This window comes from Rhinolophus hipposideros (assembly GCF_964194185.1).
Source record: "Rhinolophus hipposideros genome assembly, chromosome: 3".
Classification (NCBI taxonomy): domain Eukaryota; kingdom Metazoa; phylum Chordata; class Mammalia; order Chiroptera; family Rhinolophidae; genus Rhinolophus; species Rhinolophus hipposideros.
The window spans coordinates 74,168,067-74,192,747 of record NC_138049.1 but is presented as its reverse complement, the minus strand read 5'-3'; the positions used below and the strand labels follow the sequence as shown (position 1 = coordinate 74,192,747).

General features: G+C 35.7%; 1 protein-coding gene across 3 annotated transcripts; it reads left to right on the top strand.

Moving 5' to 3' along the window:
• The first annotated feature begins 950 nt into the window (after positions 1 to 950).
• On the top strand, positions 951 to 24,059 carry MTO1 (mitochondrial tRNA translation optimization 1). Of its 3 annotated transcripts, none has more exons than XR_013993134.1 (13): positions 951 to 1,279; positions 5,623 to 5,822; positions 5,901 to 6,018; positions 8,500 to 8,789; positions 10,480 to 10,592; positions 10,691 to 10,881; positions 11,108 to 11,238; positions 11,729 to 11,933; positions 12,013 to 12,184; positions 14,848 to 14,966; positions 18,409 to 18,569; positions 20,007 to 21,441; positions 22,406 to 22,828. XR_013993134.1 is itself a non-coding variant. In XM_081045001.1 (12 exons), exons 1-12 carry the CDS (start codon positions 1,063 to 1,065, stop codon positions 20,166 to 20,168), a joined length of 2,079 nt encoding a protein of 692 aa, XP_080901127.1. In that variant the 5' UTR covers positions 951 to 1,062; the 3' UTR covers positions 20,169 to 24,059. The 3 variants fall into 3 exon arrangements, 1 of the variants encoding a protein (XP_080901127.1); XR_013993135.1 differs by having other exon boundaries at positions 20,007 to 22,181; XM_081045001.1 differs by having other exon boundaries at positions 20,007 to 24,059.
• Positions 24,060 to 24,681: the final 622 nt, after the last annotated feature.

Genomic DNA, 24,681 nt, shown 5'->3' with positions numbered 1-24,681 from the left:
CCCCAATAAACTTTAATTTAAAGAAAAAATAAAAATAAAAAATAATCCAAATGCCCAGTAATTGGAGTCAATGAAATAAATTACAGTTCCCATACAGAATTGAAGATTATGTACCACTGAAAAGTGAGGTAGATTCATATATACTGGCATGGAGAAAGACAAAAATACATTGCTAAAAAAGAAGCAAACTGAAAAACAATATGATCACAGTATTATATGTGCAAAATAATAGTAGCATTAGTATTGTAAAAAAGCTGGAAGGCACTAGCAACAAAACGCTAACAATATTATAGAGATGGGGATTGGGAAGGTTTCATTGAAATTATAGGTTCTTTAACTGTCAAAAGTTTTGTATTTTTGTAAGGTTTAAATTGTGTACATAGAACGCTTATTAATGTCATAAGACAACAAAATTATGTATTTGATAGATTTTAGTAATTAGAATAAAACTCCCACACAGGTTGTTTCACTCTTTAACCAGTCAAAAGTTTCTTAAGGAAAGTTTTAAAAATAAATTTCAAAAGGCTGTACATTTTACCTTCAACCGTTCGATTTCCCCTAATTAGCCATCATGAATCTTTTATCCACAAAGGTACTTGAACTTTCGAATCTATTCCTACTTAGACTGTAGTCTTGATAAATAAACAAACAAAAAATCAAAGTGATTTGATTTTATTGCACCAGAAAATTCAACATATTTGATAAAGCAAAATGATCAAAATTATTATTCGTAGGTGGCCACCTGGAGATTAGGGCTGCAACTCACTAGAAAGGACAAAAAAATGACCGAGTTAGACACCCCAGTCCACAGCCATGTAAGACCAGACAGCTTGCACAAACCAAGAAACAAGCACCCACTCAGCCCCTCTAGCGCCCTCACCAGGTCTAGCTTTACGAGTGAAGTCGCGCCAAACCGCCAATTAGCGGCGACGCTGGACGGAGACGTGCTACGCCGTGACGTCAGAGCAAAGATGGCTGCGCCCTGCACTTTTTCTCTCGTATCCTAAGTTTTTGCGCCTCGCTTGTGTTAGGTTCACAGTCAGAATCTGTCTTTCTCCAGCCATGTTCTCCTTCCGAGGTGGTGGTCGCTGGGTTGCAGCTTCTCTCACCAAACCACACCTTCCGTTGGGTCGGTTTAGCGGGGACAGCGCGGCGTCCTGGACGCCGCACTTCGACGTGGTCGTCATCGGCGGAGGACATGCCGGCACCGAGGCCGCCGCCGCCGCTGCTCGGTGCGGTTCCCGGACTCTGCTCCTTACGCACCGCGTGGACACGATCGGTGAGGAGTGCAAGTGAAGTGCTGTGGAGCTTGGTGTGGGCAATCTGCGAATAATGCCCTTTTCCTCCAGTGCCTGACGTGGGCAGCCCCTTCCCTCTCCCCAGGCTAGTAAGAATTCAGGTGTCTGGTTTTCGTCTCGTTTTTGTCTTACTGGTCAGGCGGGCCCGGGCCAGAACTGTGGATTAGGCGGTTCTGTGGGCCGCGGGTTATGCTGCTGCTGCTGCTAAAAGTAGTTACTTGGGGAGGTGGACATGGTGCCTAGGGAAAGGGGGACACTAAAATTACTAACTATAGAGTAGGTGGCAGGTTCTTATTTCCACGTGGCCATTTACCCTTTACTACCGTGGCTTGTTGCTTTGGATAAAGAGTGAATTGACATGACCGAAAGTGTATTAAAAGTTTAATGAGATTTTTGTGAAGCCCTTTTGAAGAACGATGCCACCTTTTGTTCCAGGTTTCTGCAGGATGTTTGTTCCCCAGTTTTGAGATTAGGACTCGACAGTTCTAGTTTTGCCCTTAATTAATGGTTGGACGACCATAATTTAAAGCAAGACCGCTCTCTTACATCGTGATAGATGCTAGCTAAAACAGTATCTTGTAAATTATGCGTGCCTATGTCTTTGCTCCTGCCTTTTGCTTAAGAGTAAGCAGTACTTAAAATGTTAACTGTATTAACTGTTTTATACAGATTGTTAATAAATCGCATATCAGTACACTGAAGGCCTTTTCTTTTGAAGGGGGGGGCTGTATGATTACCCGAAAGATTAGACTTTGCTTATTATACAGTATTGCTTATTGTAGTACCTTTCAACAATAATAACAAAAATCTAATGAACAAAAAAGTATTTTTTGAACTAAGATGATCATTATCTAGCATAAGCAATGTAGTTCTGCCAGGGATAAAGGGATTCCCATTAAAACCCATATTCTTGTTCTCAACAAAATATGATCTAAGTTTTTAAATCAATACATTCAGAGATATTTTAATAACTCTTACAGCTGAGCTTAGTGAATAACAATTCTATCTTAAAATCAAAGTCTCATTTTTTAAGGTAATTTGATATAGTGGAGTATCAAGTATTTCTACTTGGCCTTAGAAAGAGCTTTGGCTTAGAAAGTTGAACTTCTATAAGAATACAGAATGCAAGAAGTATCTGGTAGTGATTCAGTCATATCATCTGGCAATGGTGAAGACAGAGGCAGAAAGTCTTTAAACGAACCTGGAAGATAATGTGTTTTGGCAAACTATTTTTTGCGTTTCACAACAAGAGAATCAAGGCTTCTGAGCGTGTTTATTCTATGTGTATCACCTATGTATTTCATGGAGAATGTTGTCCTTCAAAAAGTTGTTAGACATTCTGAACTTTAATCCAGGCTCCACTGGTATACTATCTGTGTAACCCTTGGACAATGGACAATTTATCTAAGCCTCAGTTTCTTTCTCTATGAAATAGAAATCATAGTACCAACTTCATCCTGTTGTTGTCAAGTTTAAGTCAGAAAATACATGCAACTCATCTGGAATAGTGCCCGGCCCATATTAAATGGTCAGATGTTAACTATTGTTTTACCGTAAGCTTCCGACATAGCTGACTTAAATTCTTCAGTAGAGTGAAAACTGGACTTGATTTATACATTTCTATTGCCACTGCCCGCCCCAACTACTGGTACCACACTTGAGCTTATTCCAACTCCAAATAATTGGGAATGAATGCTAGCATCCTGGAGTTTTATGTTGAGAAAAATTCTGAGCGCTAAACAAAAAGAGTGACGTGTTCAACTTTTATGGCGATAAGGAGAGGGGCTCAACATTGATACACGTATTTCTTTGAGAAAAAGTTTTCCGCAGTTTGAAAAGATGAGGATTTCTTTGCACTTGGCTTTCACAAATGTAAATTTTATAAGTAGGTACACTATAATATAGTACACTAATTCAATAAAGTGCCTAGAAGTTGTCTAGTTTAATGACATGAGAAAGTGGTGGAATGTCAATAATTTATTGTTAATTTTTTAGGGTTTTTTTTCCCCCTTGTGTATTGAGGAGACTCATTGCTGAGGGTCAGAGTTTGAGAAAATGTCAGAAATTAGTGGGATACAGAGATTTTTAAAAAATTTTAAAAATTTTTTAAAAAATGTTTAGATTCCTTTTGATGAGTAGCAGTATCTAAAACAGTGATGGGATAGGAGCCAGACACATAATTTAAAAGTATGAGGCTAAGTGGATGTAAAACAGCACAGAGTGCTGGCAGTAGTGGTGAGTTGGAAAATATATTCCTATTCATTGTTTTGTTTATTTTTAACAAAAGCCTTATGTGTACCAAGTAAAACATCAGAGGCAAACTATTGGGTTATGACCTCTGATCTAAAAGTATCTGAAATGTGTCCTCTCTAAAGATGGGAAGAGGATTACTTAAGAGTGGTACAGAGTAATAGAAAAAAATCAGACTTAGTGATGTTGTCCCACACTTCCAGTTTATATTTTGGTTACTTATTCATTAACAAACAATTCAAATGTTTCAGGTGTGATTAAGGTATTGTGTGTGTGTTTCTAAACAAAAAAGTCCTTGTCTGAAATATTTAGAGTTGATAATGATGTCTAGGAGAGAGGGAAATGGGTATAAAAGATGTAAGATTGGACCTGAGTCAATAATTGGGAATTAATTACAGTATTCTCTGTACTTCTTGTTTTTTATATTTCTTTTATAAAGTAGTTTAACATTTATATGTGAAACAATAAGTTGACTTAGAAACTCAGGAGTGCAAATCTGTTGCTTTCATATAAACTCAATGATAGGCTAAATATTTACTGTTTATGCTTATTGAGTTTATACACAGTGTTTGGAGCACTTTTCTAAGATAGCCATGTAAGGATATTTTTTACACATTTGAGAAAATAATCAGAATTTTTTAATGGTGCTGGTGAAGGAAAATTATTTAATGATTAAAATAAATATAAAAACCAATTCAAAGAAATTATGTGATTGTTTTAAAAAGTGAAGATCAGAAGCAAAGACTATTTTACACTGACTTGGGAAATAAAACAGTTATTGCTAAATGTTCTTTGTTGCTTGTTCTATTCCGGACACTTCTTTTCTAACAGCAAGTCTGCAGGTAGAGCAGCTTTAAGGTTGGTTAATTCAGCATTGTCACAATATCCAAGGATTCAAATTCCTTCCACTTTCCCATTGCGCCATTCTTGGATTCTCTTCATGCCAGCTATCCTCATGATTGCAAAATGGCTGTAGTAGTTCCCGGTGTCACATTCAGATATGACAACTTTCAGCAGAGGAACGGTTTTTTTTCCTTCTCGTACCTCTTTAAAGAGGAAGAAAAACAAACCTGTCCTAGAGACCACCTCCCCAACAGGTTAACCCCTCAGGACTTATTTTCCACCCTTAAATCAGACACTGGCAAGTAGGAACGGGATTACCATGATTATTTTAGATCAATAAAGATCTACCCCTAAACTGAGTTCAGATCACAGTCCCTAAACACAGAGACTCGTAGAGGAGACTGCTTACTTCAATGAAATGGTGATTCTATGTCAAAGGAAGGAAGGAAATAATCTACAGCTATCATCCCTATTTTTACAGTAGGCAAGCCGAGGTACAGAAAATTAGAAAACTTGCCAAAATCACAGAGATTATAAGTGATAGATCTAGCAATTGAGCTAGATATCTCACTGACTCCTAACCCATGCTCCTAATCACAGCACTACTTAGTCTTCCTATGGAGACTACAAACACTTTGGAGGGCTTGATGGTGGCTGCAATGTACCTGCAGATGTTGACATAGCTGTCCTACCCTTCCACCTCCCATAAAAACCCTTGTGGTAACTAACCACATGAGTTTAGACCTCCGAATAAGACTAGGGGAATTTAAAGAGAAGGTATAAAATATGGTTTGTACTTTGAGGAAGTTTATTTAATTCTTTCTACAAAATAAGCAAACACAAAACAGCAGATGGCATTTATGGAAGGCATAATTGTTTATGACAGTGAACTATTGCTGGGGGACTTCTTAAAAGTATGTTTGATTTGGATGGTTTCATGAGATAAGGATTTCAAAACTACATTTTAAAGGAAAAAGCAACCTAATGAAATAGTGAAAATATGCATCAAGGAAAAGATTGAAAGGAAACTACATGCAATGGTTTGCCTTCCAGAGTGCCCTGAGTAACTCTTGCATCCCACTGGAACTTTTGAAATTTTATTTTTAGTGTTTCAAGTTTTTTATTTTTTATCATGGGATGATTCTAGACACTTGTACAGACATTTCCCTGTTAAACACCCACTGGTGCAAAGTGCTCATGTATTTATTTTCTTTCTGTCTATTTTCTTCAGGTCAGATGTCCTGTAATCCTTCCTTTGGCGGCATCGGAAAGGGGCATTTAATGAGGGAAGTTGATGCTTTGGATGGCCTGTGTTCTCGAATCTGTGACCAGTCTGGTGTACATTACAAAGTATTAAACCGGCGTAAGGGACCAGCTGTTTGGGGTCTGAGAGCTCAAATTGATAGGAAACTCTATAAGCAGAACATGCAGGTAAGAATAGAGCATAAAAACAGGAACAACTGTAGTGATTGTTTAACTGTTGTTTCAACTAGCATTCTCTTTTGATAGAAAGAAATCTTAACTACACCGCTGCTTACTGTTCAAGAGGGAGCTGTAGAAGATCTTATTCTTACAGAACCAGAACCTGAGCACACTGGGAAATGCCGTGCCAGTGGTGTTGTTTTGGGTATGTACTAGTTATAGACAATGATGACAGTATCAAACTTCATATAAGCAAGTTACTTTAGAGTGGAGATGTTTTGCTTATTCTAGGAAATTTTTGTGTGTTCATGGATGAGGAAAACTGTATAAAAACAATTCTTTCATTGGCCTTTGTGAGGCTTAGTCAAATTATGTGCTCATCTTTACTGTCTTAGTGTAGGAACTTATAGCCTGCATAATTGTGTCTTTTTCTCTTGGTCTTTCTGTTGTATTTTTTATTTTTCCTAGTTCTGACTTTAAATTTTTAAAATTTATTTTTTATGAGATTATATGTTTTTTATTTAAAAGTTCTGTGTTAATTTTTAATCAAAATAACACATGCATGTAATGTTTACAAAAATCACATAGAATTTAAGTTTGTATGGATAAACAATTATCTCTGTATGTTAGGTCTGTGTAACCTCTACAGACCTAACTGCTTCAGCTTTTTTAGCTGTCACTTCTGAGCTGTACGTAATATTTTTAAACAATATGCTTATATTTTAACTTCCTAAGTTATCAGTCTTAGACATTATCTGTTAACCTTTTTTATGGTAGCTCTCTTTAATCCCCTACTTTCCTTACCTCTATCCTCCCCATATAATTATACCACAAAGTTTGGGTGATAGTGTTTACATTATTATGATTAAATATTGTTCACTGCAGATCCAACTAGAGTATTATGTTTGTTTTCGTTCATGTAACTCTTTATTTTGCCTTGGGTTAATTTTTATTTGCTTATTTTACCTGTGTACCTGTTCAACTTTTTCATCAGAAAAAATTCTTTTTCTCAATGCTCAAATAATCTATCAGTTCTTGTTTTGCCTTTGCTGCTTACCTCCCAAAAATAACAACATCCACAACCCATCTGCTATGAGCAGGACAATTTCTATCTGGGCTTTCTGCACAGATGTCATTTTGAGACTTCTTTCACTGCTTTGCTGTGTTATATCATTCCTTGTTTCCCGGGACTCTAGTCTGTCTCTTTCTTACTACCTTGTTGTGCTGGAGCATGTCTCCCAGTAGCTTTCCTAAGAAAAGATGCATGGGAGATAGGTTTTTTGAGTCCTTTCATATCAGAAAGTATATTATTCTTAAACTTGACTCTTAATTTGGCTGAGAATAGAATTTTAGTTTAAACATTTTTTTCCTGAGAATTTTGAGTCTCGCTCCACCATCTTCTAGCTTTCAATTTTGCTGTGAAGAAACTCAATGCATATTGATTTAAAATTGTTTGAAAGCTTCTGTGATCTTGTATTTGTATCTGGTGTTCTGAAATTTTAAAATGATATCCCTTGCTGTGGTCTTCATTGATTCATTGTAGTGAAGTACTACGTGTCCTTAAACTAGAAGTCTGTGTCCTTGATTTCTGGGGTATTTTCTTCCATTATTTCTCCATTCTGTCTTTCTGTAACTCTTGTCCTTTCCTGGATTGATCTTTTAGGTTTCTTCTATTTTTATTTTTTGTCATTTTTGCCATATTTTCTTAGGAGAAGTCCTTAACTTTATTGTCCAAATCCTTATACCTTTAAATTATTTATACTTCTGTTACTTAATTTAGTATCTTTGAATGCTATTTTTTTATTCTGTCTATATTTTATAGGCTCCATATACAGTTTTTTATTGCAGTAAAATATACATAATATAAAATTTGCCATTTTAGTTATTTTTATTTGTATAATTTAGTGCCATTCAGTACACCTATAATGTTGTACGTCTGTCACGCTATCTATTTCCAGAACTTTTTCATCATCCTAACTGAAACTCTGTACCCATTAAATATTGACTCCCCTGTTACCCAAAGAATAAACCTAAATTTTCTTATAAGGTAGATCTGTCTCCAGATAAAACCTTCATACATAGATTGCAACTACTTCTCTTAATTTTAGCCCCAAGCTTCTTTCCTATGTTCCTCAGTTCTCATTCTCAGTTCTCTAATTTCTGAGCCTCTATAGGGCAAATTAGTTCATCCTCATTGGTGTTTTCTCTTCAGATTCTTGAGTTATGGTCTTCTCCCCTCTGTTAAATCAGTTATTACTCTTCCAACCACTTTCTATCTTCCAAAAATATTTTGAAATGTCTCACCTTTTGACAAGTTCTTTCCCATTACTATACCTTTCTTGCCCTCTTTATTTCATTTTCTTGGAGTTTTAGCAGGGAGAAGGAATCATGTGAAATAGTCTGTCATATTTAACCAGAAGTCTAAAGTTAATTAATTTAAAAATGATTTAATCATTGTTGAGTGTTGGTGTGATTTTAGGAACATATGAATTGTTGATAGCACATTGTGTTCTCCCAGTTCTCTTGGATTCTTGAGCTTGATAACATATAGCCTTCTTACTCATTTAAAATTATTTCTCAAGTTTCTAAAGACAAACTTTTTCTGTAGTTCTAATGTAAAATAGTAACATTCCAATTTGATCCGTGGTAACAATTAGAATACGATTTTTACTCTCTTAACCTTCAGCGGATGGAAGCAAAGTATATGCGGACAGCGTGATTCTGACGACTGGGACGTTTTTGAGAGGCATGATTGTGATTGGATTGGAGATGCATCCAGCAGGACGGTTAGGGGATCAGCCTTCTGTGGGGTTGGCTCAGACTCTAGAGAAGTTGGGCTTTGTGGTGGGAAGATTGAAGACTGGAACTCCACCCCGAATTGCCAAAGAGTCCATTAATTTCAGCATTCTAAACCAGCAGACACCAGATAATCCATCCATACCATTCAGCTTTCTTAATGAAACTGTGTGGATTAAGGTAAGATAATTTATGAAAATCTGGCTTTATAGCTAATATTAGCTATTCACAGCAGGATATAGCCGAACTCTTTTCTTTTTCTTTTCCATTCTCTACCCCCTCCCTCTTCCCCCTTCTTCTCCCTTCCTCTTTTCCTCCCTCTCTTTTGTTCTTTCTTTTCCTTTATTTTCGGTAGCAATTCACTTTACATCACTATTAGGGTGCAAAAAAAGTGATCTTTAAAAGATTAGCTAATTTGGTTAATTGGGTGTTTTCCCCTAAGTTCTTAAATTTCATTACTTGAATAACTTTGCTTATTTAAGCGTTTTGAAACAATCTCAGACCTACAGAAAAGTTGCAAGATTATTAAAACAATCTCCTATTAGCCTTTGAAATTCACCCATTGTTAATATTTTACCATATTTATCTTTCTCTCTCTCTCTCTCATATTACAAAACAGTAGTATACATATTTATTCTTACTCCTTTTTTTCCTGAAACATGAAAGTAAATTGCAGAGATCATGACCCTTTACCTCTAAATACTTCAATCTGTATCTCAACTAAACACAAAACATCCTCTTATAACCTCAACGCAGTGATGAAATTTGGGGAATTTAACATTGATATAGTACAGTTATCTAATATAAAGTCCGTAGTCAGATTTTGCTGAGTCCCAATATTGCTTCTTACAGCAACCTTTTTTTTCCAATCTAAGATCACATATTGCATCTATCGTTTCTCTTTAATTTGAAACAGTTCCTCCGTCTTTCATACCTTGAAGAATATAAGCTACTTTTATTTATCTTTTGAATATTAACAAAAAGTATATTGTGTGTTTAGAATTGAAGACTAATAATTGAGGTCCTAGTTTCTGGTGAATGTTATCCTGATGAATGACTCCAAATATTCTGTTAGTCTGAAAAATCACTTTTATATTTTTGCTTTGGTAAAGTGTAAATTGTGATACTTTCTTAGTATGTAGTTTTTAAACTGTTTATTTAAAAAAATTAAGTTTACAGAGAGTAGAAAAAATAGTATAATGAATCTATGTGTCCATCACCTAGCTTCAATAAATAGCATTTTTGGCATTCGTGTTTTATCTTTCCTCAACACTTTATTCTTCCTGAGTTTTAAAGCAACAGTCCCAGACATCCCATCATTTCACTTATAAAATCAACCACAATACCATTATCACATCCAGCAAAACAGTGTCTTAAGGTCATCCAATAATTAGTGTTCAATTTTCACTTGTTGTTTCCACTTGTTTTAAAATATTTAAAATGTTTAGTCTATTTTAAATGTTTTTGTAGGTGTTTTATTTGAAGCAGGAAGCAGGAAGTTTTATACATTGCATTGGATTCCATGTCTTATGACAGTTCTCCCTCTTTTTTCCCCTGACATTTGTATGTGAAAGAAATAGTCATTTATTCTCTAGATCCCACATTTCAGATTTGTTTGATTTTATCCCTCTGGTGCCTCAAACATATTTCTCCATCCTCTATATTTTCTGTAAACTGATAGATCCAGAGGCTTGCTCAGATTTAGGTTCATCTTTTGGGTTGTTTTTGGCAAGAATACTTCGTAAGTAGTACTCAGCATTATGAATACATTTAATGCCTTTAAAAGTAAGTGCATATTATGTGTGCAATTTCTTTGAATAAGAGGTAAGCTAGTAGAAAGGCAGTGTTATAATGAGTTCCTGTGTTTTAGCCAGAAGATCAGCTGCCGTGTTACTTGACTCACACCAACCCTAGAGTAGATGAGATTGTCCTTGAGAACCTTCACCTTAATAGTCACATTAAGGAAACTACAAGAGGACCCCGGTAAGGACAAAACATCACTGCTCAATTATTTTAAGGAACGATGTCAACCCTCTTTTGTTTGTTTCATTAAATTTCTTTATTTCAATGTCCTGTTCTAGATACTGCCCCTCCATCGAAGCAAAGGTTTTACGTTTTCCAAATCGTCTACATCAGGTTTGGTTGGAACCTGAAGGAATGGATTCTGACCTCATCTATCCCCAAGGGCTATCTGTGACACTACCAGCTGAATTACAAGAGAAAATGATCACATGCATCAGAGGCTTGGAGAATGCTAAAATGATCCATCCAGGTAAAGAGAATCACAGCTGCCCTTCAGTGTGAGCCCACCATCTCCTTAGCAGACAGTGAGGAGATCTTAACTACAGTCATGTTTGCTTAGAGCCTCAGAAGACAAAGCCCAACATTTAAGATAATCCTTGATTTTGAAGAGCATTTAATGATCATCTTTCCATCTCTACCTTGAGGCAAATCCAGTTCCTTGTTTCCTTATTTTGTACCATTTGTTCTTTGGTCAGGCTATGGTGTTCAGTATGATTACTTAGACCCCCGTCAGATCGCTCCTTCTCTCGAGACTCATTTGGTGCAACGTCTCTTCTTTGCTGGGCAGATCAATGGCACTACTGGTTATGAGGAAGCTGCAGCTCAGGTAAGAGTTTGTTCAATTGTTAATAAACAGAAAGGGACTATTTAGCTGGTGTTCCTCCTTTCATTGTCTGTTATGATAATTATATAGGTCTTAGATACAACTCATAACTGTAATAGAAGACATTTCTGTTTCAGGGTATATGGAAATGGCTACTGTATACAATAGGATTTTTAAAAAAAGACTTGTGGTTTTATTACTCTTAACATAACTTTGTTGAAAATTATATTATTCCTTTTAAGTGGGAAGTTATATTTTTACTTGTAAGTGGAAAAAGGCTAGAAAAGTTTTACAGGTGGGTTTTTTTAAAAAAAGATTTAACCTTTCTGGAATATATTTTGAAAACAATGAATCATTGCATTGTAAAGTGGTACATTACCCATATTCTGAAATAGGATCACATTTTCTACCTCTATTTCCGGGTAGTGTTCTGAGTAGCATAGCTCTTTGTGTGGTTCATAATGGCCTTTTAAACATTTCAGTCCTCTTATAGGGTGTGATAGCTGGAATCAATGCAAGTCTTCGGGTCAGACACAAGCCTCCTTTTGTCATAAGCAGAACAGAAGGCTACATAGGAGTCTTGATTGATGATCTCACAACAATGGGCACCAACGAACCATACCGAATGTTCACCAGCCGAGCAGAGTTCCGTTTGTCACTGCGCCCTGATAACGCGGACAGTAGACTCACATTTCGAGGTAACTCTTCACTGAGTCTGGCAACCAGATTTGCTCTTCTTTCAAACCTCTCATTATATTATCTCCTTCCCTCTTCCAGGGTATAAGGAAGCTGGCTGTGTGTCCCAACAACGATATGAGAGAGCTTCTTGGATGAAGTCATCTTTAGAAGAAGGCATTTCCATGCTAAAATCCATTGAGTTTTCAAGTTCTAAATGGAAAAAGTTAATCCCAAAGGCTTCTATAAGTATGGGTAAAAGTGTGCCTCTCAGGTAAACATTTTTAATATAAACCTTTCTCACTTTTTACAGAAAAATGAGATCATTTCAGAGAGACATTACCTTTAGACTCCCTACCTACACATTTTAAATGAAGCTTACTTTTGGCTTCTTTTCAAAATCCTTTAGATGTAACTTATTCAGTATTAAAAATATTTATGATTTTAAATTATTATTTTTACTTTTTATATAATTTCTCTGTGGCTCCCACTGAGTTCTGGCTTTGCTAAGATTTGGAGGGTACGAACCAAGACATAGCATATAGTTCTTTGCTTTCTTTTACAGGCATGGAACAGTTGGGATGGTCTCATCTTGTCTGTAAGCTATGTAGCAAGGAAACTTCTTTGATTAAACAGTGTTATAAATTCTTTGGACTTACTTGATGTGTCCCTTGTTACATTTTAAGAGGCTTGTTTTGTCCTTGTTTTATCATTCAGGTTATATGGACTCTGAGTCTATATGACATTAATATAGAACTTTTTGCTTCAGAGATATGTGTCTGGACCTTGCATAAAAAGTCTGCATATTTCATTGCTGATTTTTCTTATTTTAAAAAAAAGTAAGCTAATGAGGGGAGTACACAGATAGCATAAATCTGAAATTATTGTGGCTTAGAAGCTCATATGGGGGTAGGGGGTGTTGATCGTACAGCTGTGTTTCCTGTATATTTTTCTTGTTTTTTTACCCTTATTTTTCTTATGAGGGACTTTTGTGGACTTGGTGGTATACCCATTCTTGCTTTTTATTATCTCTAATCTTTGCAAATGCTGTTTCCCAATTTATCTCTAATCTTTGCAAATGCTGTTTCCCAATTAATAGCCTCCCAAATAGTAGATCCTTGTTTGGCTTTCATCTCATGATGGTGTTTTACAATTTCTGTTCCCAAGTTTTGATTTTCGTGGGAGTTTCCCAACTCTCTGGCCCCTCTGTGAGAGGGTATTAAGCAGATTTTTAATGATAGTAACAGTAAGTATTAGAGAATCTGCTCAGTAGTCACCAAACCAGAGGATCTCTCGCAGGAATGGCAGCAGGATTCACTGAGAGATGGTAGTAACATAAACATAGCTTATAATTGTAATTCACTCAATTTTCCAGCTGTTTGTTTAAATTTAGAAGGGTTCACATTATTTCAAACTTTGTACAAAGAATTTATAACATTATTCTGTTTTGATCAACTATTGCACTATTTCAAAATTATATAATTAGAATTGCATTAAATGTGACTAATACGTATTGAGGTCATAGTGAGAGTAGGGGAAGTGATTATTTTCAGCTCAGTTTAAAATACTAATTGATGATAAAAATATGAAAAAGGAGGCTATCAGTTTTATATTTTTACCAAACTAATCCTGAGTAGCCATTTTGTTAAGGTGATTTTTTTTTTTTTTTTAAGTAATTTGGCCAAATGCTTTCCTTTTTAATTCAGGTCTTTCCCTTTGGGAGGAAGCAGGGTCCCAGTCCCTGTATTTTATTTCAGCAGGATATTTACAACCTAGCATTCAGCCTCCCTAAATGACAGCTGGAAAATTGAATGAATTACAATTATAAGCTATGTTTATGTTACTACCATCTCTCAGTGAATCCTGCTGCCATTCCTGCGAGAGATCCTCTGGTTTGGTGACTGTTGAGCAGGTTCTCTAATACTTACTGTTACTATCATTAAAAATCTGCTTAATACCCTCTCACAGAGGGGCCAGAGAGTTGGGAAACTCCCACGAAAATCCTGCTAGATTCCAAGGTAACTTTTTTGGTTAGTCATTAGGAGGTATGTTCCACTGGGTTCTGTAATTTCTGAAATTGACAACCATTTTCCTTTTGGAGCTTAGGGTTATATGGTTTCAGTGTAGCTTATCTGATGAGGCCGCTGTAATTAGTTGAACAGTTCCTTGTGAGGGGAGAATTTCTAGACTTTCCCAGAGCAGACCATCTGAGGGGCGAGGAGTCAAGCATGTACAAAGGGTGATAATGCATGGCTGTGAGAACAGAATGAGCTGTTCTCACACAATAAAGGCTGGTGGGAGGCCTGAGACGACTTGGAACCACTGCATGGGCAGATCTCACTTTCTGTTGACTGGATAATTGATTTAATTGGTTTTGGGTGGACAGAATTTATCTAAAAGTCAAGCTTTTAAAAGAGGAAAAGATCGAAGTTAGTAAATAAAATAAATTCAGGCAGTAAATGTAGTACCTGAACAGATCAGTGAGACCTTGTGAGAACCAAACAAAATGAGAGGGAAACTGCAGACTATTTTGTAGTCTTGGCGCAATTGCTGGTTTTGAGCATGGAAAAGGATGACTCATTCACAGGAGTGGGCTTAACATGGCTTAGTGTAAATTCTTAGGGAATTCTGTCAAGCCCTTATCACATTATATTCTGTCCTTACAAGAAAGGGAGGACAAATGGATTATAGCAATGCAACCTTTGCCAACAACTTATTTGTCAGGATAAAGGAAGGGGGTTGGGGAGAATCACACACTCATCTTATAGGGGTCCCACTGTGTTGTAGTTGCTGCTGCATTTGCTTACTGTATTTGGAAAGAATTAGGAGTATCTTGATATTATTTGTTCTGAGATTATTATGTCCAAGGAATCTTGTTCTTTATCTGCCTTATGTGATATGGACCCCTGTGTTAATGAATTTTTTACGTGTTTGTAGAGCTCTAGATGTTCTGAAGTATGAGGAAGTTGACATGGAGTTGTTGGCCAAGGCTGTTCCAGAACCCTTGGAGAAGTACACTAAATGTAGAGAGCTAGCTGAAAGACTGAAAATAGAAGGTAACAAATACTTTTTTAACTTAAGATGCCAATATACTCTCTTTTCCATTGGAAAAAATTATGAATGGACAGCAGATCCATTAAGAGTTCTATATTAAGAGAAGCCATTTTTAATTACCATAGGACCAGCATGGTTTTAGGCTGGGTGCTACTTAAAGTGGGGTTCCCAGGCTAGGGGCATTGCCACACATGGGAGCTTGTTAGAAATGCAGAATCTCAGGCTCTACCCCAGACCCACAGAGTGAGCATCTGCATTTTCACAAGATTCCCAGGTGATTTGTGTGCACATTTCAAGTTTGGGAAGTGCTACTATAAAGCTCTCCTTTAAAAAAAAACAACTTAGGGAAAGGGGTGGTTAGGGAGGGTGAGAGGCACGGGGATGTGAAATAAAGTATGGGGGAGTATAATCAATAATGTTATAAAGATCATGTAGGGAACCAGATGGTATTGGACTTGGGCGGGGTGGGGGTGATCACTTCATAGATTGTGCAGATGCCTGACCACTGCACTGTACACCTGAAGCTGAAGTAGAATAATATTGATTGTCAACTATAATTAAATATGTGTGTGTGCGTGTGTGTATTGTCACAGGATGTTAAAGTACAGCATAGGGAATATAGTTAATAGTATTGTAATAGCTATGTATGATGTCAGAGGGGTAGTAGACTGGGGGGGTATCACTTTGTGAGGGGTGTAAATGTCTAATCACTATGTTGTTTTGTACACCTGAAACTAATAATAAAAAATAAAAAAATAAAAAATGAAGTACTGATACATGGTACAACATGCTACATGGATGAACCTTGAAAACATTATGCTTAGTGAAAGAAGCCAAACAAAAAGGCCACATATTTGATGAGTTCATTTATGTGAAATATCCAGAATAGGCAAATTACAGAGACAGAAAACAGATTAATGGTTGTCAGAGGCTGGGTGGAGAGGGAAACAGGGAATGCCTGCTTAATGGGTATGAGGAGTTCATTTGGGTTGATGAAACAATTCTGGAATAGACAGTGATGGTTGCACAGCATTGTGAATGTACGTAATACCACAGAATTGTACACTTTAAAATGGTTATAATGATAATAAAAAAGGGAGAAATAGAAAAAATTTAAAAAGTAAAATAAAAAACAACCTATTTTTCCTTGAGCTTTCTTTTTACAGTTTCCCCATCTAATGTTCTAATAATGAGGAAAACAATACTATCTTTCGCTTTGACAATATACTTTACCATTAACAGATACTTATTTTATATTGGGCAAAAAAATCCAGAGTTTTCCCAGTACATTGTAACACATGGTATGCTCTGGGTCAGTGTCTTGACAAAGCCACAGATGATTTGCAGTTGCAGTGCCTTTTTTTAAAAAAGTTTTTCATTGTGAAAAATTTCAAACATAAAAATACTGAAAATAATATCGACTCCTGTATTTTGATAGATGTTTTTTCCTGGGGTGAAAATTATGTGGAGAAAAGCAGGGAACACAATGAGAGAGGGAGAAGGGTAGAAGTTGGATGATGATGTACTATTCAAACAGGAAAGGACTTTGAGCTCCTTGGGGTCCAGCGAAGGTGGTAAGAATACTGCATTCCTCCTAGCACTGGCATTTTCTTTCAGTTCCAGAGATGTCTGTCACCTTGCCATGCTTTGGCTGCTTTTATAGCTTCATATATATCCAAGTGCTCCCTACCATCCCCACCATGCAAGTTAACAAAAATCTAGCAATAAAAGGAAACCCACCCAGACTCTAGAATCATTTTTCCAAATGACCAGACCCTAGTAGTATACTAATGTATAAGAAGTAATGTTGACCATTTATTTCAACATCATGATGTCTCTCTTGGGTAAAAATTACTTTATTGAATATTTAGGCTCTTAGCACCTGGAAAAAAGTGACTAAATTCTGTATTTTAAACTTGGTTTACAATTTTAGTTTGTACAGTAAATCACCAGGTTCAGGTTAGAATAATCCAGAATAATTATCTTAACTTGTTATTAGATAAAAGTCTCTAATATATTTCCAAGAAACCACACTAGGTTAATTTTTTTTTAATTAAATTTATTGGGGTGACAATTGTTAGTAAATTTACATAGATTTCAGGTGTACAATTCTGTATTACATCGTTTATAAATCCCATTGTGTGTTCACCACCCAGAGTCAGTTCTCCTTCCATCACCATATATTTGATCCCCTTTACCCTCATAGGTTAAATTTTAATACATATCAGTGGTGTTCAAATTACTACATGGATATGGATACGCCACTAGACAAGTTCCTTGAAAGCAGAAATCAATTTCAGATTCTTTGTAGTATTTTACATGTTTTGCTGTATACATATTTAAAAGATTAAATAAATATACCTTTAACATATATATTACCTCCTCATTTCTATTCCGTGATGCCCGATGAATCTATTCATGAGTCATAAAATTAAATTACAATTTGTTGTACTAAATTATTATATTACAATGTTGTATTAAGTCCTTTACATGCATTATTCCATTTGATACTCAGAACTGTCCTGTGGAGATAGGTATTAGCATTATTATTTTAATTTTATAGATAAGTGGTAACTTGCCCAAGGTCACAACTGCTGGCAGAGCTGGGATTTGAACTAAGGTTGTCTGACTGGAAGTCCTGTGCACTTCACAATTGTCCTTTGTTGCCAGAAAGACCATCAGAAGTCACCTAGGTCCCTTAAATTTTCTAGATAAAGAAGGTGAGGTCCAGAAGGATAAGATGTGCCCACTGAGGATAATTCATTGGTAGATGCAGACTCAGAGCTGAGATTTTCTGGCTTCTAGTCAAGTGATGGAAGCAGGTGTTACCAAAACCTTTAGAAGACTCACTTTCTTGAATAGGAAGGAATGACCACCTTAATTTAGGTTTTAAGATAGGTTTGAATTTATTTTTCTAAGAACAGAATGCTTTAATTACAAAATAATTGCTGAATTATCTCTAACATCATTTCTGAATAAAACTAGTTAAATTATTTAAATTATGTGTTATCATCTAAGAAGCTTTAATCTTTTTAAAATTGCAGTTTTATATGGACATAGTTCAGAAAACCGTTTTCTTGAAGAAATATCCTGTCTTTAGAATGTTGGAATTCAAACCCACAGCCTATTGAGGGATATTCACTAAAATTTGCACTGAGAGGGAAAGCAGTTTCTTTTCTTAGTTTTAATTTTCCAGATTTCTGAAATGAAAAGGACATGCAATAAACTACCAGACAGAATGTTGTAGTTAATATGTAAGATATTCACTCCCTTTATTTTAGCTTCAATTTCCTCATCTGCAAAGGGAATACCTACCCCACCTATCTCATAGTATTGAGATAAGTGTTAAATGAGATAATTATGTAAAAGCTCTTTGTAAATTATAAAAAGCTATAAAAATGTAAGTTGTTAATATAATCTGAGTATCATAATTTTGTTCACCAGCTGCTTATGAATCAGTGTTGTTCCATCAGCAACAAGAAATAAAGAGTGTTCAGCGAGATGAAGCTCTCCAGCTGCCAAAAGACCTAGATTATTTGACTCTCAGGGATGTGTCTTTGTCCTGTGAAGTTCGAGAGAAGCTACATTTCTGTCGCCCACAGACGGTAAGAAAACAGGCAGTAGATAGGAATAGGTTATAAATTAAGAGCCAGTGCTTTAATTTTTTAAACCTGGATTTATAATGGCCACATGACTAACGTTTTATAATATTTCATCATAAAAAATTTAACCTCTTTTTAATATTTCTTTGTATGATATGTGTCAGTATGTTTTTATGAAAAATGAAAAAGGTTAGTCTAAATAAATAAGTAGAGGTCAGGATTTGGCTTGATTATAATCCAGTGGTTTTCCAACCATTATTTGGATCCCTCTCTAGGGGTTCTAGAGTGTTGCCTTGGGAGCTACTAGGAGAAAAGGGAGCCAAAGAAGTTCCCCATGCATTCTTTAGCATGTGTGTACACACATCACTTGCACATGTCTGTAAACATAAAAAACTTCATTATATAGTGTGTAGTATTGCACTTCTAAGAAATATTTAAAGACTGATAAACCATATTTATTGATTCTAAGACACATTTTAACATCTCTGAAACTGAGTTGTACTTAAAAATTGGTGGTGTCTGATAGTTAATGGGCAGTGGATTTTATTTTATTTTTTAGTGGTCGTTCATAACATAAAGGAACATTTAACAAAAATCTAATCTGTAAAAAAAATTTTATTGATTTTTTTTTTTTTAGGGGAGAAGTGATTTCATCAATGTAATATGGTGTTCTTAGCAATAGTCATAATGGAAATCTTACAAACAGGCTTTAAATTTTATAACTATATATACTATTCATTTTGGGTTATGCCTTTATGGATAGTTATAGGCTTCACTGACCTGGATTATGACCACTAGCCAGACCACATACATTAATTAAAATTAAGTAAAACTAAAAGTTCAACTCTTCAGTCATACGAGCCACATTTTTAGTGCTCAGTAGTCATATATGGCTAGTGGCCATCATGTTGTACAGTGCATTATTACAGTCAAATGGCATAGAAAATTTCCATTATCATACAAAGTTCAATTGGACAGCAATGGTCATTAAGTTTCACAACCCTATCCACAATTCTAAAATAAAAAACGTTCTGATGTTTGCTACAGACTCATTTGGTGGCAAAACTGACCTGACCTGACATGAGGCTATTTAGTCTCTATACCACTTAGACTTAATATTCATACATTTTGCTGTAAAAATACACTGCAGAAATACTGAGATTAATTCTAGGGTGTTGTCCAGTACACTGCTGGGGATGTTATATTGTTAAATTAAAAGAAAAATTAGGTACTCTAACATCAGTTAGTTATGTGGTCTTCGACAATCATTTTAATTTTGCTAAGCCTCAATTTTCCCAGTTTGTACTTTGAAAATACATTAAGATAATAGTTTTGAAAATATTTTATAAACTATAATATACAAATTGTCATTGAGAGGAAGATGGAGTTGATTTGATTTAACACAGCTCACTTTGTTTCTCTTGTGGTTTTAATTCATAGATTGGGGCTGCTAGTCGTATACCTGGAGTGACACCTGCTGCCATCATCAATCTGCTCAGATTTGTGAAGACCACTCAGCAGAGACAGGCAGCTTTGAATGAATTGCCCAAAACTGATCACTGCTCATGTGATACAGACAAACTTGAAGAGAGACAGTTATAACTTTCTATTCATGGGAGACTTAATTAACATAGGTGTATAGGAGATAAGAACTATTTCTATTTAACACTTGTTAAAATAACCGTATTAGTTATTATGGCTTTGTCATTAATTTATGAAGAAGATGGATTATCATTGTGCTTTTTTGTATATCTGAAGAAAGAGTTATAAATTCTGAATTTATAACTCTTTCTCTCAGATGCTGTAATATAGTGAGCCTATTAATATAACTTTGTGCCAGGTTCATTAAAGAGAGATAGTGGCCCTAAAACTACAGCTGGAAAAAAAAAAAAATAACTTGCAGATTTGCCTGCTCATAAGGACTTTGTCCATTAAATTTAACAAACTGAAAGTCTTGTCTTTCAACTTGTTTTGAACATTAGCAGTCTTCTGCTTGGTTATACTAGGATAGGAGGCAATTTCAAAGCCTTCAAGTTCTTAGGGCTAACAGTTTGAAAGTATGCAAAATTACCCAGAGTCATTCAGCTAATTTCCAATATTGGAATGTAGTAGGGTGAAAGTTGACTTCTAAGATTTCTCTACTTCTGCAGGAAATCCTCTCCAGTAATTAACTTTGAACATTAATGAAAACCCTATCTATAAAAAGAAAGATTGGAAATCATCATAGTTTCCTATCATTCACATGTGAAAAACTTTTTGGTAACTTGGTTAAGGCAGAATAAAGTAAAGGAAGGGAGAATGAAGTAAAAGGTAGTTAGGTATTTTATATCATATAGTATTTTCTCATGAAACTGTCATAGCCACAATTTCTTAACACTGAAGACAAATCCCATAGTAACTAGTGACTAGTGTTTCCCTGTTATTAAGTCAGAATTGACAGAAAAATCAGAATGGTGCTGGCATCCCTGTTCCTCTCCAGGACTTCCATGATATGTAGCCACAAAGTTAGGGTGGGACGACCAGCTGGGCCCTTTGGCTGGCTCCTTAGACACCTTGACCTTTCTGGATAGACTAGAGGAGAATACAGTCAGGTGGGCCAGCGGGCCCTACTTGTCCCTGGAAATGCCAACTCGGATCTCTGTTATCAGTCTATGGAGACGTTTCTGTCTCAGCTTCAGGCCAAAGCAGATACTAAGTTTCCAAGGACCCTGAAGTCACTTTGGCTACAGATCTAGGTGTTAAGCCTTATTATAGATTGAGGCAGCCAAATATCTTCTTGCTATAATTGTATGTGGCCAATGGACATAGCTCAGTTTTCATGGATTTGTTTCATCTGTTTCTGGTCTTTCCATAAAGTAGTCAAGATGAGTAGCAGGTGAGAAAGTACTTGTAATACTGCGTCATTTAGCAATAATTCTCTTTGATACTTGATTTAGTAATTTCAAAAAGTGATAACTTTTCTTTTAGTTATTGTGGTGATTCCTGGGCAGAATTTTTACAGAGGCAGTATTGATTACAGTGTATTCTATTTTTAAAAAGAAGGTATTTTGCACTACCTGTTTAGCACTAGAAAGAAAATCACTGTTATTAAACTTTTTTTTTAAATACAGGAATAAAAGCAGTGAATGGGGGTGCTTATTAAATAGAATATAAAAATTTATCTTGAGGGACTAGAAAGTTCCTAAATGCTTTGAAAGGTTCTTGACAGCTATAATTTGGGACTAGTGACACTACACATATAAAGAAATTTAAGTTTTGTAATGCAATTCCATTACAATAGTAACTGTCTCACTGAAAAATGTTTGATGAAAAACATTTGTTATAGGTCCTGCTATTTAGTTTAGGGTGTGAAATTTCTTTAAATCTACAATTTAAAGTAACATGTTAACATACAAAATTACCTCACTTAAAAGAATATTTTAAAACAGCCTACCTCCTGGTGCTGCTAGCCAGCAATGCTAGAGTCTGTGATGCCCTAGGAAAAAAATCAGTTAAAAATATAACCTTAGTCCAATTACTTCATATAAACTCCCCAACAATGACAAGAGTCAGCCTCCCACACTCAGCCACACTTGTGATTTCCTCCACCACGGACCACACTGACTAATAGAAAAGGTAGGTACTAAAGTTCATTTCAACAGAAACACCAAAATAAAAAGAGGAAACAGCCAAGAAACACTAAATATTTGTAAAATCATTGGGGGAGGGAGAGAGGATGAAGATAGGAACCTCTGCTAAATTGAACCATCGTGGTCTTGAATTATAAAGTTACATTTTGGCCAAGAATTTGAATTTTATTACTGATGGTTTTAAAATATTTTGTCGTTTTTGACTTTCAGCCTAGATTGGAATAGCCATGGATTTTCTACTTCAGAAATTTCATCTCCTGGTAGAATGCCGTGTCCAGGAGAAGTGGTCAGAAATATCAGGAAAGCCAGCAAAAGAAACTAGAGGCTCATTCAGAGCTAGCAGAACTGCTTATGCTGCAAGGCACACAGTGAAAATTGTTCCTCTTCGGCTCTGTCTTCACACCACTACTCGTATCGCACTTCATTCCACCTTAATTTTTAACATCTGTCTTACTTAACCTCTTAACAAAATAAAAGCCTCTAGAATGCAGGCACTGCCATAGTTGTAGATACTCATGACATGCTTTTTTGATTGAATGAATGAATATTACTGAAGGCAAGAGATGGCAAAATTAAAACTTAACTGAATAACTACATGGAATAAAAATATTTATGACAGATATTAAGAACTACATACTTTTGTGCTGCCTTTCTCTTTCTCTGTAACTCTTCTGTCTGCACATTCTCTACAGTTTCATTTCCTCCCTATCTTCTGCACTGTCCCTGCTTTTCACCGCTCCTAATGTAGTGAAGCTTATTTTTATGATACTCATTTTATTTAAGCAGATTCTTAGTATTTCCTAATTTAAAAGCCAGGTGAAAGATACAACAGAGTAGAAAGGCAACCCATGAAATGGAAAGAAAATATTTGCAAAATATCTGATAAGTGGTCAATATCCAGAATATATAAGACTCCTATAGCCCAATCAAACAAACAAAACCAAACAAACCAATTTGAAAAATGGGCAAAGGATTTGAATAGCTATTCTACAAAGAAGGTCAATAACCACTAAAAAAATGCTCAACATCACTAGTCATTAGGAAATGCAAATTAAAACAATGAGATGCCATCTCACACTTACTAGGATGGCTATTACCAAACAGTAACTTACAAGTGTTGGCAAGGCTATGGGAAAATTGGAACCTGATGTATTATTGGTGGAAATGTAAAATGGTACAGGCACTATGGAGAACGGTGTGACAGTTCCCTCAAAAATTAGAAGAATTAACTATAGGATCCAATAATTCCACTCCTAGGTATATATCCAAAAGGACTGAAAGCAAGGAGGGTCTTCAAGACCCTGTTCAAGGGTCCTGTTCATTGTAGTATGAGTCACAGTAACCAAAAGGTGGAAGCAACCTAAGTGTCCAGCAGATGCATGGATTAACAAAATATATTTTAAAATGGTATATTTTTCAGCCTTTAAAAGGAAGAAAATTCTGATATACTACAACATAGATGAACTTTGAGAACATTTCAGTAAGTGAAATAAGTCAACACAAAAGGCCCAATACTGTATGATTTCATTTATATGCAGTACCTAGAGTAGTCAAGTTCACAGAGACTACTTTGTTGCCAAGAGTTGGGAGGAGAGAGGAATGTGGAGTTATTATTTAATGGGTAGAGAGTTTCAGCTTTGCAAGATGAGAAGTGTTCTGGAAGAGGATGGTGATGATGGTTGCACAACAATGTGAATGTACTTAACTGCTACTCTACACTTAAAAATGGTTAAGATGGTCAATTTTATGTTGTGTATATTTTACCACAATTTTTTTTAAAAAAACAAACGAATTTGTATATGTATCTCAAGACTCCAAATCCTATTTGATTTATTTATTGATAATTTATCCCCTGCTTATTTCTAAAAATATAGTTGAGACATTTTAAAGAAAACAGAACAGTTCAAAATTAAGAATCATCTCAGAAAAAGGCCGATTACATTTTATAAACATTAAATTCTAGCTCAGAGCTTCCTGGCAGTGACGCAGTTCTGTCTCATCAAGGGGACCAGGAGAAAACATTTTCCTATTACTAAAACCTAAGAAAAATGTATCACATGATCCCTTAGGGAAAACAATGCTTTTGTTAGTGATTTCATAAAAGATAAAAGTAGGTACTACCTAATAATTACTGTGTGGCTGATAAAAGTTAAGTGCTTTACCTGAATTACTGCGCTTAACCCCATGATAAAGCTGTTTCTGGTCTAGAGACAAGGGAAGTAAGATTTGGAGATAGTAAGTCACTTGCCAATGATAAACACTATTGGTTGTTTTCCCAATAACCATGTCTGTCCACTGCCCTGTGCATTGCCAAAAGAATCGTGATTTTGTTTTTACTCCCTTCTGAAGCCCAGGAGCTAAATCTTCATTAGTTTAAGTCATAGCAGTCCCCCCAGCATTTGGTCTAGGCCTTAGACTGGTGTGAAACTGACCCAGTGGATTATAGAGTCTTCTAGGTGGCTTCTTTGACATTAAAAAGGGCACCT